Source organism: Bubalus bubalis, chromosome 6 (assembly GCF_019923935.1).
Source record: "Bubalus bubalis isolate 160015118507 breed Murrah chromosome 6, NDDB_SH_1, whole genome shotgun sequence".
Taxonomy (NCBI): domain Eukaryota; kingdom Metazoa; phylum Chordata; class Mammalia; order Artiodactyla; family Bovidae; genus Bubalus; species Bubalus bubalis.
In genome coordinates this window covers 42,398,961-42,413,215 of record NC_059162.1, presented here as the reverse complement: position 1 = coordinate 42,413,215, position 14,255 = coordinate 42,398,961, and the positions used below count along the sequence as shown (strand labels likewise).

The window sequence follows — 14,255 nt, the reverse complement described above, 5'->3', positions numbered from 1 at the left end:
ATTCGAGGCATCGTTGATAGATTGATTCATTTTGTTATTATGCTCTGGAAGTGATAAGCTTTGTTCTAGCAGGCAGGTAATTATTGGCTAGTCACTTTGATTTTATGGAGGCTTGATTTCACATTATGTTAAAGATTCTGTCTTTAGTTTTAGCACAAATCCTTAGCCCTAGGCACAGCCTTTACTGCTAATATACAACCATTCTAGGGATTTGATGCAAAGTCTAAGGTACAAGCTTTCTAACTTGTTGGGATTCAAACTCTTGAGTTCTCTTGCAACAGAGAGCAACAATCTCTGCTCAGCTTTTTCAGCCTCCCAGCTACAGCTTTCCACCAGGTTCACTGGAGTCTTCCCTGCACACGCACAATGCCAGAGTTAGCCAAAGATTTAAGAGGAAATCATGCAGATTAGAAGTCTCCTCCCTCCGTGCCACCTTCATTTCTAGAATTTTCTCCTTCAGTATACAGCTCCTCCAGCAGCAGCCAATTCCAACAACTCAAGTCATTAAGACTGAAACTTTCTCTTCCATTCTAGCCTCCCACTCACTAGACTGACTGGTAAATTCCCTGAGGGAAAAATCATGTAACTATAGTTCTCTTACTACTTCTGGTCACTCCTTGGTGCCTTTAGACAGTTATTTATTATATTTTCCCAGAGTTTATCATTGGGAGAGTTTGTACATTACAAGCTATTCCACCACTACCCAAATCAGAAGTCCTTCATTTTATAATTCTTCACTGTTTAATTTAATGCTTTAGAAAAAAAAAATACAGAACTGTTACTTAAATGTCCTTGGGTCTCTCTTATTTTGCATCTGACAGATTGAAAGTAGAATGGTTCATATATATTAAAATATCTTTTATCTCAAATGAATTAACTCAAAATAATCTCCTATTAATTGTTGCTCCCAGAAAAGAGGGAAGTAGTTGCTCAACTTTTAGTGAATCTATTGAGCAAAGAGGTCAGATAAACTGATTAGGCCATGGAAACAGAGTTGACTGACCTTGAACAATATAGGAGTTAGGGGAACTGACCCTTCCATGCAGTTGAAAACATCTGTGGTTCCATATCCATGGATTCAACCAACTGCAGATTCAACCGACCAGACTGTGCAGTACTTGGTATGTATTTTGTGGACCTACACAGTTCAAACCTGTGTTGTTCAAGGGTCAACTGAAATCAGAGTTAGACCAACTAAACTACCATGGAGCAAGGCTATTTTTATTTTGAACTGACAAAAAGTGTAACACTTCATAGTCATGAAACATAATAAATGGAGTGTGATTTACAACTAGGAAGAAGAATGTGGCTACTTGCATGCATATGGAGGCATATTAACTGTTAAGTGATATGACAAATCTTGACCAATCTATTGTTGTCTTCAAGCTTAAATTTTTAAAAATTTTATTTTGTAGTCAGCAAATTTTCCACTTTTCAGTGTGGATGTGAAAGATGCTATTTAAAACCAAACAGCAACTGTATATGGCTGGCTGAACATTTATAATTCAATAATTATATAACCTCCAAAATACAGCAGAATATGAGGCACATAATTAGGACGTCAGCTAAACAAGACAAAGCAAAGCAAAAGGATGTCATTCTGTGGCGTGTGCTCAGCTGAGCCCTAAGTAAGTGGGACTGTTGGCTGGTAACATATTCTTCTCATCTCTGTTTATATGCATTAATACCACATGCTGTCAGGACAATGTATCTCGCAGTCAGGACATCAGACTTTTTAAAGAAGAAAGTTCTATCTTGTATAAACTGGTTTCATAAACAGACATTGCTTTTAAATGATTCTGTCTATGGCTATCTAGCTGTAAGTTCTCCAATTTGGTCTGTTCCACGTATGTTCATCCTGAAAAACTGCCAAAATAGCAGCAATAACTGATGATATCACAGGGTAAAAACTCATTGACACAGGAAACCAAGCACTGTTGGAATATCTTTCTTTTTGGTCACTCAATGTATACTTATTAGGTAAACCAAAAGACCTGTTTGATTTGTTATACAAATATGTGTATGCGTATATATGACTGAAATTAACATCTCACAATAGAAAATGCCTGTATTCAGAGTCCACCAATGCTTTGGGATTCAGAGCTATTTTCTGGTATGGTAAACAGACTTAGCATCTCCATCTCCAGTGGATGCAAGCTGCCTCCAGTGATAATCAAGGAATGCAATGGTCCTCCCAAGTCCACAGTAGACATTTGCTGCAAAGTGCCTGCTGCAATTTTCTGGTCCTCGGCTCCAACCCTGGCTAAGCCAACACAGAGTGTCTCCTCGGTGACTGCTATTAAAAGAAAAACAAAGATGCCACCATTCAATTCAGTAAATGCATTATCCTGAATCCACTCAAACTAACACTAGTACCAAAAATACATTTAAAGAAGTCCCAAATAAGTCACAAATATATTAAATCTCCTTTAGTCACTCATTATAGACATACTATCTGCTGATTTATCTAAGGCTTTTCTAAATTATTTGCACTGCTGCTGCTGCTGCTAAGTCGCTTCAGTCGTGTCTGACTCTGTGTGACCCCAGAGACGGCATCCCACCAGGATCCCCTGTCCCTGGGATTCTCCAAGCAAGAACACTGGAGTGGGTTGCCATTTCCATTTGTACTACCTAACATTTAAAGTAAAGTAGTACTTCCTAACTTTACCATTTCGGAATTCCAAAGACTTACTTTAGTTTAAAATTTTAGGACTTGATGAATAATTACCTGTATCCATACTCTATCACATAGCATTTGTCTTTAACTAGGTTCTGAGTGGACAGTGTTTATTACATGCTTATACTGTAAATAAAATGTTTGAGATATTTTTGCATTGACCAAGATATACCGGAAAAAACAGAAGATTATGAGATAAATACATAGATTTGAGTCTGTACTTGACCATTCAGCTGTATGACAAACCTTCAGTTTCTTCTTTTTTATGGGAAAACTATGCTTCATAAATGGTGGTTTAAGGACTAAGATAATAGATATAAAGTACTTAGTAAACTATATAGCCCTGAAGAAAGACATTATGACATTACTTATGCTTTTAAGTTTGAAATAACATACATTAGTGAACTTCATTATTCATTCCCGTGTGTCTGCTCTTTAGCAGACCCTTTTGTGATTTTCTTTAGTTGGAAAAGCTGTCCTGATTGAAAAATGACCAAAATGGGGCAAATGACTTCTCCAAGGACAAGCAGGAATGTAAGGAACTCTGCACAAAGGTATGGGGATAGAGCACCCCTGCAGGTTATATGTTTCATGGTTTTAACAAGGCCTACGGAGGCCAGTGGTTATTAAAGAATCTCTTTGTGTATCTTTTCCATCAAGAAATATGTGTTCAAAGCCAGTCAGCACCTTGTAACAGAATATAATGACAGATTTATTTAAGAACCTCTCAATAAAAATCTATTGACAATGAACATTTTATTATATAGCACATCTACTGTGTCTAGATATTAAGAATGCAAGGGTAAATTCTCTTGTCTTTATCCTGAAAAAACAACTATACCTGGCTCAGTGTTGAGAATGAGAAAAAGAAGAATAAGTATACTTTTGCAGGATAGAGCTCACTATAGACTTGGGCTAAAATGGAGGTTCTGTATTTCACCAAAATATTTATACTAAGCTATAATTTTACATAGAATCTGATTTATAGTTAATTTGAAAAAAAAATCCTTACTTTCTAGAATAATATTAATATTACTAGAAAGAAATCCATTACTTTTCTTTCAGTAGAACTTTCAGCCTATGAGATTTAAGGGAAAGATGAAAAAAATGATAAGGAAAAAATGAACGCAAACACACTGACTCACTTCAGTGGTGTTGGTAATGCATGTGTGTATTTCAGATGTTACATACTCATCTCAATGCAGCATGAGGGGAATATGAGAGCCCTTTTAAGATTCCTGAGTACCTGGTTCTTCTCCTCGTATTCGCTGATTCTGAACAATCTCCAGAAGTTGCTGGGCTGCTTGGTTGACACTCATATACCGAGGAGGTTCATAGATCTTTCTTCCCCTGTAAGTGTAAAAGTAGATGCCACTGTTCTTAGCCATGAAATTACATAATACATTTTTAATGTAATTATTCCCCCAGGTATACTCAATTACCACATTCTATATTCTGTTTGAAACTGCCACTTGTTACTCACTTTAAGTATATCAATTACCTTTAGTTTCTTAAGCTTTCTTCATTGTCCTATTTCAAATGCTCTCTCATCTCACTGAAATGTTGGCAGAAATAAGTGCAACAACTTAAAGATAAATGCTTAAATCAAAGTTCAGTTCAGTTCAGTCGCTCAGTTGTGTCTGACTCTTTGCGACCCCATGAATCGCAGCATGCCAGGCCTCCCTGTCCATCACCAACTCCCAGAGTTCACTCAGACTCACGTCCATCTGGTCAGTGATGCCATCCAGCCATCCCATCTTCTGTCGTCCCCTTCTCCTCCTGCCCCAAATCCCTCCCAGCATCAGAGTCTTTTCCAATGAGTCAACTCTTCGCATGAGGTGGCCAAAGTACTGGAGTTTCAGCTTCAGCATCATTCCCTCCAAAGAAATCCCAGGGCTGATCTCCTTCAGAATGGACTGGCTGGATCTCCTTGCAGTCCAAGGGACTCTCAAGAGTCTTCTCCAACACCACAGTTTAAAAGCATCAATTCTTCGGCGCTCAGCCTTCTTCACAGTCCAACTCTCACATCCATATATGACCACAGGAAAAACCACAGCCTTGACCAGACGGACATTTGTTGGCAAAGTAATGTCTCTACTTACTCTTATTCAAAGTGGTACTTTAGGCAAAAATAATTCAAAATAAGTAGAAATTTGTTCTATACTCTAATCCGATTTTATAGGGTTCATTTTTATTACCATGTTTAAACCACATATTCCTCTTTTCATATCTTCCTCTAAGAAAAGTAAACTACAGCAATAAATATCTCAAAGTCTTGGAGGATAAGATATGTTTACTTCCATATGCCTCAAAAGCCTATCAAATGTGCTCAATGGTCAAAATACTGCTTTTGCAGTTTACAAAAAAATTCATATAGATTATTTTGTTGACTCTCAAAACAATTCTGTAACTCAGGTCTAAGAGAAATACAATGCAAGCCACAAATAGAATTTAAAATTTTCAATAGTATCCACAATAACAAAAGTAAAAAAAGACAAAATTAATTTTAATAATGTATTTATTTAGCCCAATATATCCAGAATGTTATATTTCAACATTTATTCCTATACAAATTATTATACATCATTTTTGTACTAAGTCTTTGAAATCTGGAATGTATTCTATATTTTAGCACATCTTAATTCAAATGTTAAATTTTCACTGGAAATACTTGATCCGTATTCAGATCATAAAATTCATGGTTGTAAAAGTAGATTTACATATTGAATTGTTCTAAATATACTTAAATGTTATCTAGTTACTTAGTTGAGTATTAGTTTTAAATTAATTAAAACTAAATTATAAATTCCATTCCTCAGTTACATTAGTCATATGTATTTAAAGCTCTCGTTAAGTTATATGTGGGTAGCAGCTACTGTATGGGACACTGCATCTATAAGTAAAAAGGGGTTGTTTCCCCCAAAATACAATTGAAGACAATACGGCTCAGAAATGGAAGTAACTTTCCCAAGAGCACATAACCAGAGTCCAACTCATGACTCAAACCCATGTTTTCTGAGTCTCAATTAACTCATTCCACATATATTTATTGAGTGCCTATTAGGTGCCAACCACTGTTCTCAATACTGAACCCATGAAATTTACTGCTATTTCTATTCTATCATACTGCTTAACATTTCATAAGATTGAAAGTGTTAAATTTTGCACTGTTACTGAAAACTGATTTTCAAAAATCTTTAGAACTTATGTCATTTAAGTAGAACTTATAGTCCATGGAATTAAAATAGAATTAAGCATTCTCAGCATACGAACTTACTTGATTAGATTTTCCAAAGACTGCTCCTTTACTTTGATGTCTGTAGGAAGCAAAAAAAGATAGTTCTATTTTAATTAAGTACTTTACCCAAAATCCTACATGTAAACTTCAGCTGAAACACCTAAATTTTTGGTAAATATTATTCTCAAGTCTCTAAAATGCTAATTTGAGAGTCTGTGACAATCTTCCCTCACACTTGTATCTGGCCACATTTTTAAGGAAATATAAAGAAGAATGGAAGCTTGTGGTTGTATAAAGATCATTAGTTAGAAAACAAACATGAGGTTGGCCCTGAGACCATCCTGAATGGACTGAATTTCCTCTTGGAAAAGAAGACAGGAAAGAGTTAGACAAATATTGGCATATACACTATCTAACAGCTAATCAAAATCTTTGTGTTCATTTCTATTAGCTGGTAACTGCACAGACCCAACTGGAAAGTTCTTTTTAACATGTTCCTATTCTTACCTATTTTTCAGGCACTGGAATATAAGCTTAAATGCATGTAATGTAAATAAAAGAAAATTCTTACCACATATTGAAGAGACTTTCGCTTTTGTGTGAATGGTAAGACATGCCAGTAACTTATGAAACATTTTAATACCAAATATTCATACTTTAATGGGGATTTCCCAAGCATGGACTGGTAGCCACAACAGCCAAAACACATATAGCCCTTGCTCTCATAAAGCTTGATGATGCAAACATCACAAAGATTTGATTCTTTATGCTTTGTAATCACTGATGCTCAGCTAAACAATCTGGTAGAAGGTAAAAGAGCAGAATCACTCTACATCCTCACAGGAACTCAGTACACAACAGCAAGAGCAACAGCTGCTTCCTGTTGTACATGCTAAAAACAAATGGTTCGGCCAAAGTTTGTTACTGCAAAAATAAATATAGTGTAACTGAGTGGTCTTTTTGATAGACTTTGACAACTTTCTCAAGTGATTATAAACTTTCTCAAGTGATTATAAAAGTTTTTCTTACAAAGAATACTAAGTATTTGCTTGGAAAATGCTCTAGAGATAATCCCTTACATATATTCTAAATGTTCTTAGAACCAGCAATGAATATATTTTTCAGGTTTGAAATTCATTATTTAGGCATTTTCACTGTATGGCACATATAGGAAATATGTATACCTGTTATTGAAATATGGCCTGCAATACAATTAATGATATAAACATCAACTTAGATCTCCTCTACCTAATAGTTGTGATCGTTTTTAAAAAGTAAACATTTATTAATGCATTCACCTTGAGCTTCTGAAATGTTATTTGTGATAGTTAAGTTTTTAATATTTTCCATTTTTTCACTTTTTAAATGATACATTCTATAGAATTTTATTTTAAAAATGAAGAGGGCTGGGGAGAATTTTTATGGGCAAATGCTTCTTCACTAATGTAAGTCTGTATTAGTGAATAAATTCAAGCCAGACTCATCTTACCTTGTATTTACACAGGCCATATTTATTCCTTTCTACTTTCTAGAATGTAAGCTTCTCTTATTCATTTTAGTACCAGCACCTAGCATAATGTAGAATACCTAGCAGATACACCATAAATTCTACTGAATAAATTTGTTCATGTGGCTCTACTATGACAGCTCAATTTAAACTATCTACCTCTTAAGTGGAGTAAAAGTCCCAACTCCTTCAGAAACCTTTACAGACTTCCTCCCAAAGGCTCTTTTGTCCTTTGAGACAGACATACAATTAGTGCTATATTTTGTTAATCTCCAATTACATCATATATATTAGTCTTGCCTTTCCAAGTAAATTTTTAAATTCTCTATGGTTTCTTACCATGACATATTCTCACTAATCCTTACAGGGTATGGCCCATAAGAGCAGGCATTCAATAAATACATACTAATTAAAAATAATGAGAACTCCAGGTGATTAAATGATGAGATCTATGGTTTGCGAAGTCAGAATCATGATATCTTATACTTCACACCTTGTTCCTGTTTTTGTTAATGGAGCAAGGAAGATATATTGTTTAACCTTGTTTGTCTTTTCCCAGGAAAGCCAAGAAAAGAGGCAGCAGCTCTTAGAGAAAGTTCAAGAGCCAAAGTTCTGGTTTGTCCTTCCTGCCTCTACATACAATAGAACTTAATTGTTCTCTCAACTTTCAGGTACACAGCACATTAGTTCCAACTAGATTTCAAAATCCTGAGAGCAGGACCCAGGTCTAATACTTCCTTGGTATTCCAGAAGAACCTAACTCCACAGTGGCATAAATACTTCATAAATACTGTGAGCTGAATTTCTAACTGCCCTTTCAAAGCTTCCAAAAGATAATTCCAATTTTCCCCCCTTTCCTCCATTTTTTTCATGATACATGAAGATGTTATCACAGGTAGCTTGCCTCTTAAGACTACTTTTATCCCCATTCTGTTTTAAAAACTCAGTTCTGTTGTTTACACACACACACACACACACACACACACACACACACACTTCATATCTGAGCTCCAATGAATCCCTATTTGTCATCCCTCAGTTGCATATATTTCTACCTCTGCCTTTAATAAAAGCTTTTTTAAATGCCTGTATCTCTTGCATCATTCTCCTTTGACTTTCTACATAGCACTGGCCTTAATTGGCTCCAAGTTTAAGATAACACGATGGATACCTTTAATGGCATATTCCACATGAATTAACAAGAACCACAAAATAAGTTCTGCCAATAAGAACTACTAAAGAGGGAGACTAGTATCTTTCCACATGGAAAATCCAAACACAAAACTATAAAGCTAATTAGCTAATAATGAATTACTAAATTACACTGATAATTAACTAAAATAAGAAAGCATTATCATACCAGTAAATTGTGGGATTCAGGCATAAGCCAAAAAAAATACCAGAGAAGCATGCATGGCCTGATCTAGATCTAGAACTAATTAGGTGTCACTCTTACTGGAGTTAAAAAGGAATGTAATCTAGCTGGAACTGAATGAACTAGCAAGAATTAAAGATTTTCTATGACAATGGGTAATAAGATCAAGTCTGAAACTAAAAGTAAACGTTAACCAATTAACTTCTATTACATATCTGTTGGACAGCTACACTGTGCTACACTTTTAGACATTAGAAAGAGGAATCAGTAAGACAAAGTCCCTGCTCTTATGAAGTAAAGAAGAAAACCAACGAGTTAATAAAACAATTCAGATGAATGGTAAGACAAGAAGTTACACAAGGTAATGGGAAAGAAAATCACTGGGGAATACAGGGTGTACATTACATTAGGCAGAATTTTACTTTAGATCAGGAGTCAGTAAACGTTTCTGTAAAGAACCAGGTAGTAAATATTTTAGGTTCTGAAGGCCACAAGGTCTCTGTCAAAACTACTTATTGCTGCCATTGTAGCATGAAACAGACATAGATAATACATAAATGAAGTAGCGTGGCTGTGTTCCAATTAAACTTTATGAAACAGGTGGTAGCCTAGATCTGATCCAGCAGAGGTAGTTTGTTAACCTTTGCTCTACATAATTTCCAAATTCTACCCTATAAGAAATGCTAACCATTAGTAAAACTTTTCTACAGTCTTCTCTTTTAAAGAGACATATTAATTGGGGTTCTGATAATGTACAAATTTATATATTATTGAATAATAGAGAACTTTGTACATGAGACAACCTAAATGTCTTTTTTTTTTTTACTTTACAATATTGTATTGGTTTTGCCATACATTGACATGAATCTGCCACAGATGTACATGTGTTCCCCATCCTGAACCCCCCTCCCTACCTCCATCCCCATCCCATCTCTCTGGGTCATCCCAGTGCACCAGCCCTGAGCACCCTGTATCATGCATCAAACCTGGACTGGCAATTCGTTTCACATATGATAATACACATGTTGCAATGCCATTCTCCCAAATCATCCCACCCTCGCCCTTTCCCACAGAGTCCAAAAGACTGTTCTACATATCTGTGTCTCTTTTGCTGTTTCACATACAGGGTTATCATTACCATCTTTCTAAATTCCATATATATGTGTTATTATACTGTATTGGTGTTTTTTTTTTCTGGCTCACTTCACTCTGTATAATAGGCTCCAGTTTCATCCACCTCATTAGAATTGTTTCAAATGTATTCTTTTTAATGACTGAGTAATACTCTATTGTGTATATGTACCACAGCTTTCTTATCCATTCGTCTGCTGATGGACATCTAGGTTGCTTCCATGTCTTGGCTATTATAAACAGTGCTGCAATGAACATTGGGGTACACGTGTCTTTTTCAATTCTGGTTTCCTTGGTGTGTATGCCCAGCAGTGGGATTGCTGGGTCATATGGCAGTTCTATTTCCAGTTTTTCCACACTGTTCTTGATAGTGGCTGTACTAGTTTGCATTCCCACCAACAGTGTAAGAGGGTTCCCTTTTCTCCACACCCTCTCCAGCATTTATTGCTTGTAGACTTTTGGATCGCAGCCATTCTGACTGGCGTGAAATGGTACCTCATTGTGGTTTTAATTTGCATTTCTCTGATAATGAGTGATGTTGAGCATCTTTTCATGTGTTTGTTAGTCATCTGTATGTCTTCTTTGGAGAAATGTCTGTTTAGTTCTTTGGCCCATCTTTTGATTGGGTCGTTTATTTTTCTGGAATTGAGCTTCAGGAGTTGCTTGTATATTTTTGAGATTACTTCTTTGTCAGTTGCTTCATTTGCAATTATTTTCTCCCATTCTGAAGGCTGCCTTTTCACCTTGCTTATAGTTTCCTTTGATGTGCAGAAGCTTTTAAGTTTAATTAGGTCCTATTTGTTTATTTTTGCTTTTATTTCCAATATTCTGGGAGGTGGGTCATAGAGGACCCTGCTGTGATGTATGTTGGAGAGTGTTTTGCCTATGTTCTCCTCTAGGAGTTTTACAGTTTCTGGTCTTACGTTTAGATCTTTAATCCATTTTGAGTTTATTTTTGTGTATGGTGATAGAAAGTGTTCTAGTTTCATTCTTTTACAAGTGGTTGACCAATCTTCCCAGCACCATTTGTTAGAGATTATCTTTTTTCCATTGTATATTCTTGCCTCCTTTGTCAAAGATAAGGTGTCCATGGGTGCGTGGATTTATCTCTGGGCTTTCTATTTTGTTCCATTGATCTATATTTCTGTCTTTGTGCCAGTACCATACTGTCTTGATAACTGTGGCTTTGTAGTAGAGCCTGAAGTCAGGCAGGTTGATTCCTCCAGTTCCATTCTTCTTTCTCAAGACTGCTTTGGCTATTTGAGGCTTTTTGTATTTCTATACAAATTGTGAAATTATTTGTTCTAGCTCCATGAAAAATACGGTTGGTAGCTTGATAGGGATTGCATTGAATCTATAGATTGCTTTGGGTAGTATACTCATTTTCACTATATTGATTCTTCCAATCCATGAACATGGTATATTTCTCCATCTATTAGTGTCCTCTTTGATTTCTTTCACCAGTGTTTTATAGTTTTCTATATATAGGTCTTTAGTTTGTTTAGGTAGATATATTCCTAAGTATTTTATTCTTTTCATTGCAGTGGTGAATGGAATTGTTTCCTTAATTTCTCTATTTTCTCATTATTAGTGTATAGGAATGCAAGGGATTTCTGTGTGTTGATTTTATATCCTGCAGCTTTACTATATTCATTGATTAGCTCTAGTAATTTTCTGGTGGAGTCTTTAGGGTTTTCTATGTAGATGATCATGTCATCTGCAAACAGTGAGAGTTTTACTTCTTCTTTTCCAATCTAGATTCCTTTTATTTTTTTTCTGCTCTGATTGCTGTGGCCAAAACTTCCAAAACTATGTTGAATAGTAGTGGTGAGAGGGGGCACCCTTGTTTTGTTCCTGACTTTAGGGATGCTTTCAATTTTTCACCATTGAGGATAATGTTTGCTGAGGGTTTGTCATAAATAGCTTTTATTATGTTGAGGTATGTTCCTTTTATGTCTGCTTTCTGGAGGGTTTTTATCATAAATGGATGTTGAATTTTGTCAAAGGCTTTCTCTGCATCTATTGAGATAATCATATGATTTTTATTTGTCAATTTGCTAATGTGGTGTATTACACTGATTTGCCGATATTGAAGAATCCTTGCATCCCTGGGATAAAGCCCACTTGGTCATGATGTATGTATGATCTTTTTAATATGTTGTTGGAGTCTGTTTGCTAGAATTTTGTTAAGGATTTTTGCATCTATGTTCATCAGTGATACTGGCCTGAAGTTTTCTTTTTTTGTGGCATCTTTGTCAGGTTTTGGTATTAGGGTGATGGTGGCCTCATAGAATGAGTTTGGAAGTTTACCTTCCTCTGCAATTTTCTGGAAGAGTTTGAGTAGGATAGGTGTTAGCTCTTCTCTAAATTTTTGGTAGAATTCAGCTGTGAAGCCATCTGGTCCTGGGCTTTTGTTTGCAGGAAGATTTCAGATTACAGTTTCAATTTCTGTGCTTGTGATGGGTCTATTAAGATTTTCTATTTCTTCCTGGTTCAGTTTTGGAAAGTTGTACTTTTCTAAGAATTCGTCCATTTCTTCCACGTTGTTCATTTTATTGGCATATAGTTGCTGATAGTAGTCTCTTACGATCCTTTGTATTTCTGTGTTGTCTGTTGTGATCTCTCCATTTTCTTTTCTAATTTTATTGATTTGATTTTCCTCCCTTTGTTTCTTGATGAATCTAGCTAATGGTTTGTCAATTTTATTTATCTTCTCAAAGAACCAGTTTTTGGCTTTGCTGATTTTTGCTATGGTCTCTTTTGTTTCTTTTGCATTTATTTCTGCCCTAATTTTTTAAGATTTCTTTCCTTCTACTAACCCTGGTGTTCTTCATTTCTTCCTTTTCTACTTGTTTTAGGTATAGAGTTAGGTTATTTATTTGATTTTTTTTCTTGTTTCTTGAGGTATGCCTGTATTGCTATGAACCTTCCCCTTAGCACTGCTTTTACAGTGTCCCACAGGTTTTGCGTTGTTGTGTTTTCATTTTCATTCATTTCTATGCATATTTTGATTCCTTTTTTGATATATTCTGATATTCATTGGTTATTCAGCAGCGTGTTGTTCAGCCTCCATATGTTGGAATTTTTAAGTTTTTCTCCTGTAATTGAGATCTAATCGTACTGCATTGTGGTCAGAAAAGATGCTTGGAATGATTTCTATTTTTTTGAATTTACCAAGGCTAGATTTATAGCCCAGGATGTGATCTATCCTGGAGAAGGTTCTGTGTGCGCTTGAGAAAAAGGTGAAATTCATTGTTTTGGGGTGAAATGTCCTATAGATATCAATTAGGTCTAACTGGTCTATTGTATGATTTAAAGTTTGTGTTCCCTTGTTAATTTTCTTTTAGTTGATCTATCCATAGGTGTGAGTGGGGTATTAAAGTCTCCCACTATTATTGTGTTATTGTTAATTTCTCCTTTCATACTTGTTCAGTTCAGTTCAGTTGCTCAGTTGTGTCCAATTCTTTGCGACCCCATGAATCGCAGCATGCCAGGCCTCCCTGTCCATCACCAACTCCTGAAGTTCACTCAGACTCACGTCCATTGAGTCAGTGATGCCATCCAGCCATCTCATCCTTTGTCGTCCCCTTCTCCTCCTGCCCCCAATCCCTCCCAGCATCAGAGTCTTTTCCAATGAGTCAACTCTTCGCATGAGGTGGCCAAAGTACTGGAGTTTCAGCTTTAGCATCATTCCCTCCAAAGAAATCCCAGGGCTGATCTCCTTCAGAATGGACTGGTTGGATCTCCTTGCAGTCTAAGGGACTCTCAAGAGCCTTCTCCAACACCACAGTTCAAAAGCATCAATTCTTTGGCACTCAGCTTTCTTCACAGTCCAACTCTCACATCCATACATGACCACTGGAAAAACCATAGCCTTGACTAGACGGACCTTTGTTGGCAAAGTAATGTCTCTGCTTTTCAATATGCTATCTAGGTTGGTCATAACTTTTCTTCCAAGGAGTAAGCGTCTTTTAATTTCATGGCTGCAATCACCATCTGCAGTGATTTTGGAGCCCCAAAAAATAAAGTCTGACACTGTTTCCACTGTTTCACCATCTATTTCCCATGAAGTGATGGGACCAGATGGCATGATCTTTGTTTTCTGAGCTTTAAGCCAACTTTTTCACTCTCCTGTTTCACTTTAATCAAGAGGCTTTTTAGTTCCTCTTCACTTTCTGCCAGAAGGGTGGTGTCATCTGCATATCTAAGGTTATTGATATTTCTCCTGGCAATCTTGATTCCAGCTTGTGCTTCCCCAGCCCAGCGTTTCTCATGATGTACTCTGTGTATAAGTTAAATAAGCAGGGTGACAATATACAGCCTTGAC

General features: G+C 36.2%; 1 protein-coding gene and 1 long non-coding RNA gene across 3 annotated transcripts in view; one reads left to right on the top strand and one right to left on the bottom strand.

Moving 5' to 3' along the window:
• Positions 1-1,200: 1,200 nt before the first annotated feature.
• The window catches only part of DPH5 (diphthamide biosynthesis 5), a 39,886-nt gene continuing 26,831 nt past the window's right edge, over positions 1,201-14,255 (bottom strand). For both annotated transcript variants that reach the window (XM_006049820.4, XM_006049819.4), the window contains exons 6-8: positions 5,955-5,994; positions 3,924-4,027; positions 1,201-2,296 (exon numbers count right to left, since the gene is read on the bottom strand). In XM_006049820.4, coding sequence (XP_006049882.1) covers positions 2,073-2,296; positions 3,924-4,027; positions 5,955-5,994 — 368 coding nt within the window. In that variant the 3' untranslated portion in view covers positions 1,201-2,072. The remainder of the gene's footprint in view (positions 2,297-3,923; positions 4,028-5,954; positions 5,995-14,255) is intronic.
• LOC123334042 lies at positions 3,127-4,250 on the top strand. The gene is made up of 2 exons (XR_006551785.1): positions 3,127-3,231; positions 3,858-4,250. It is a non-coding gene; the product is annotated as an uncharacterized LOC123334042 (long non-coding RNA).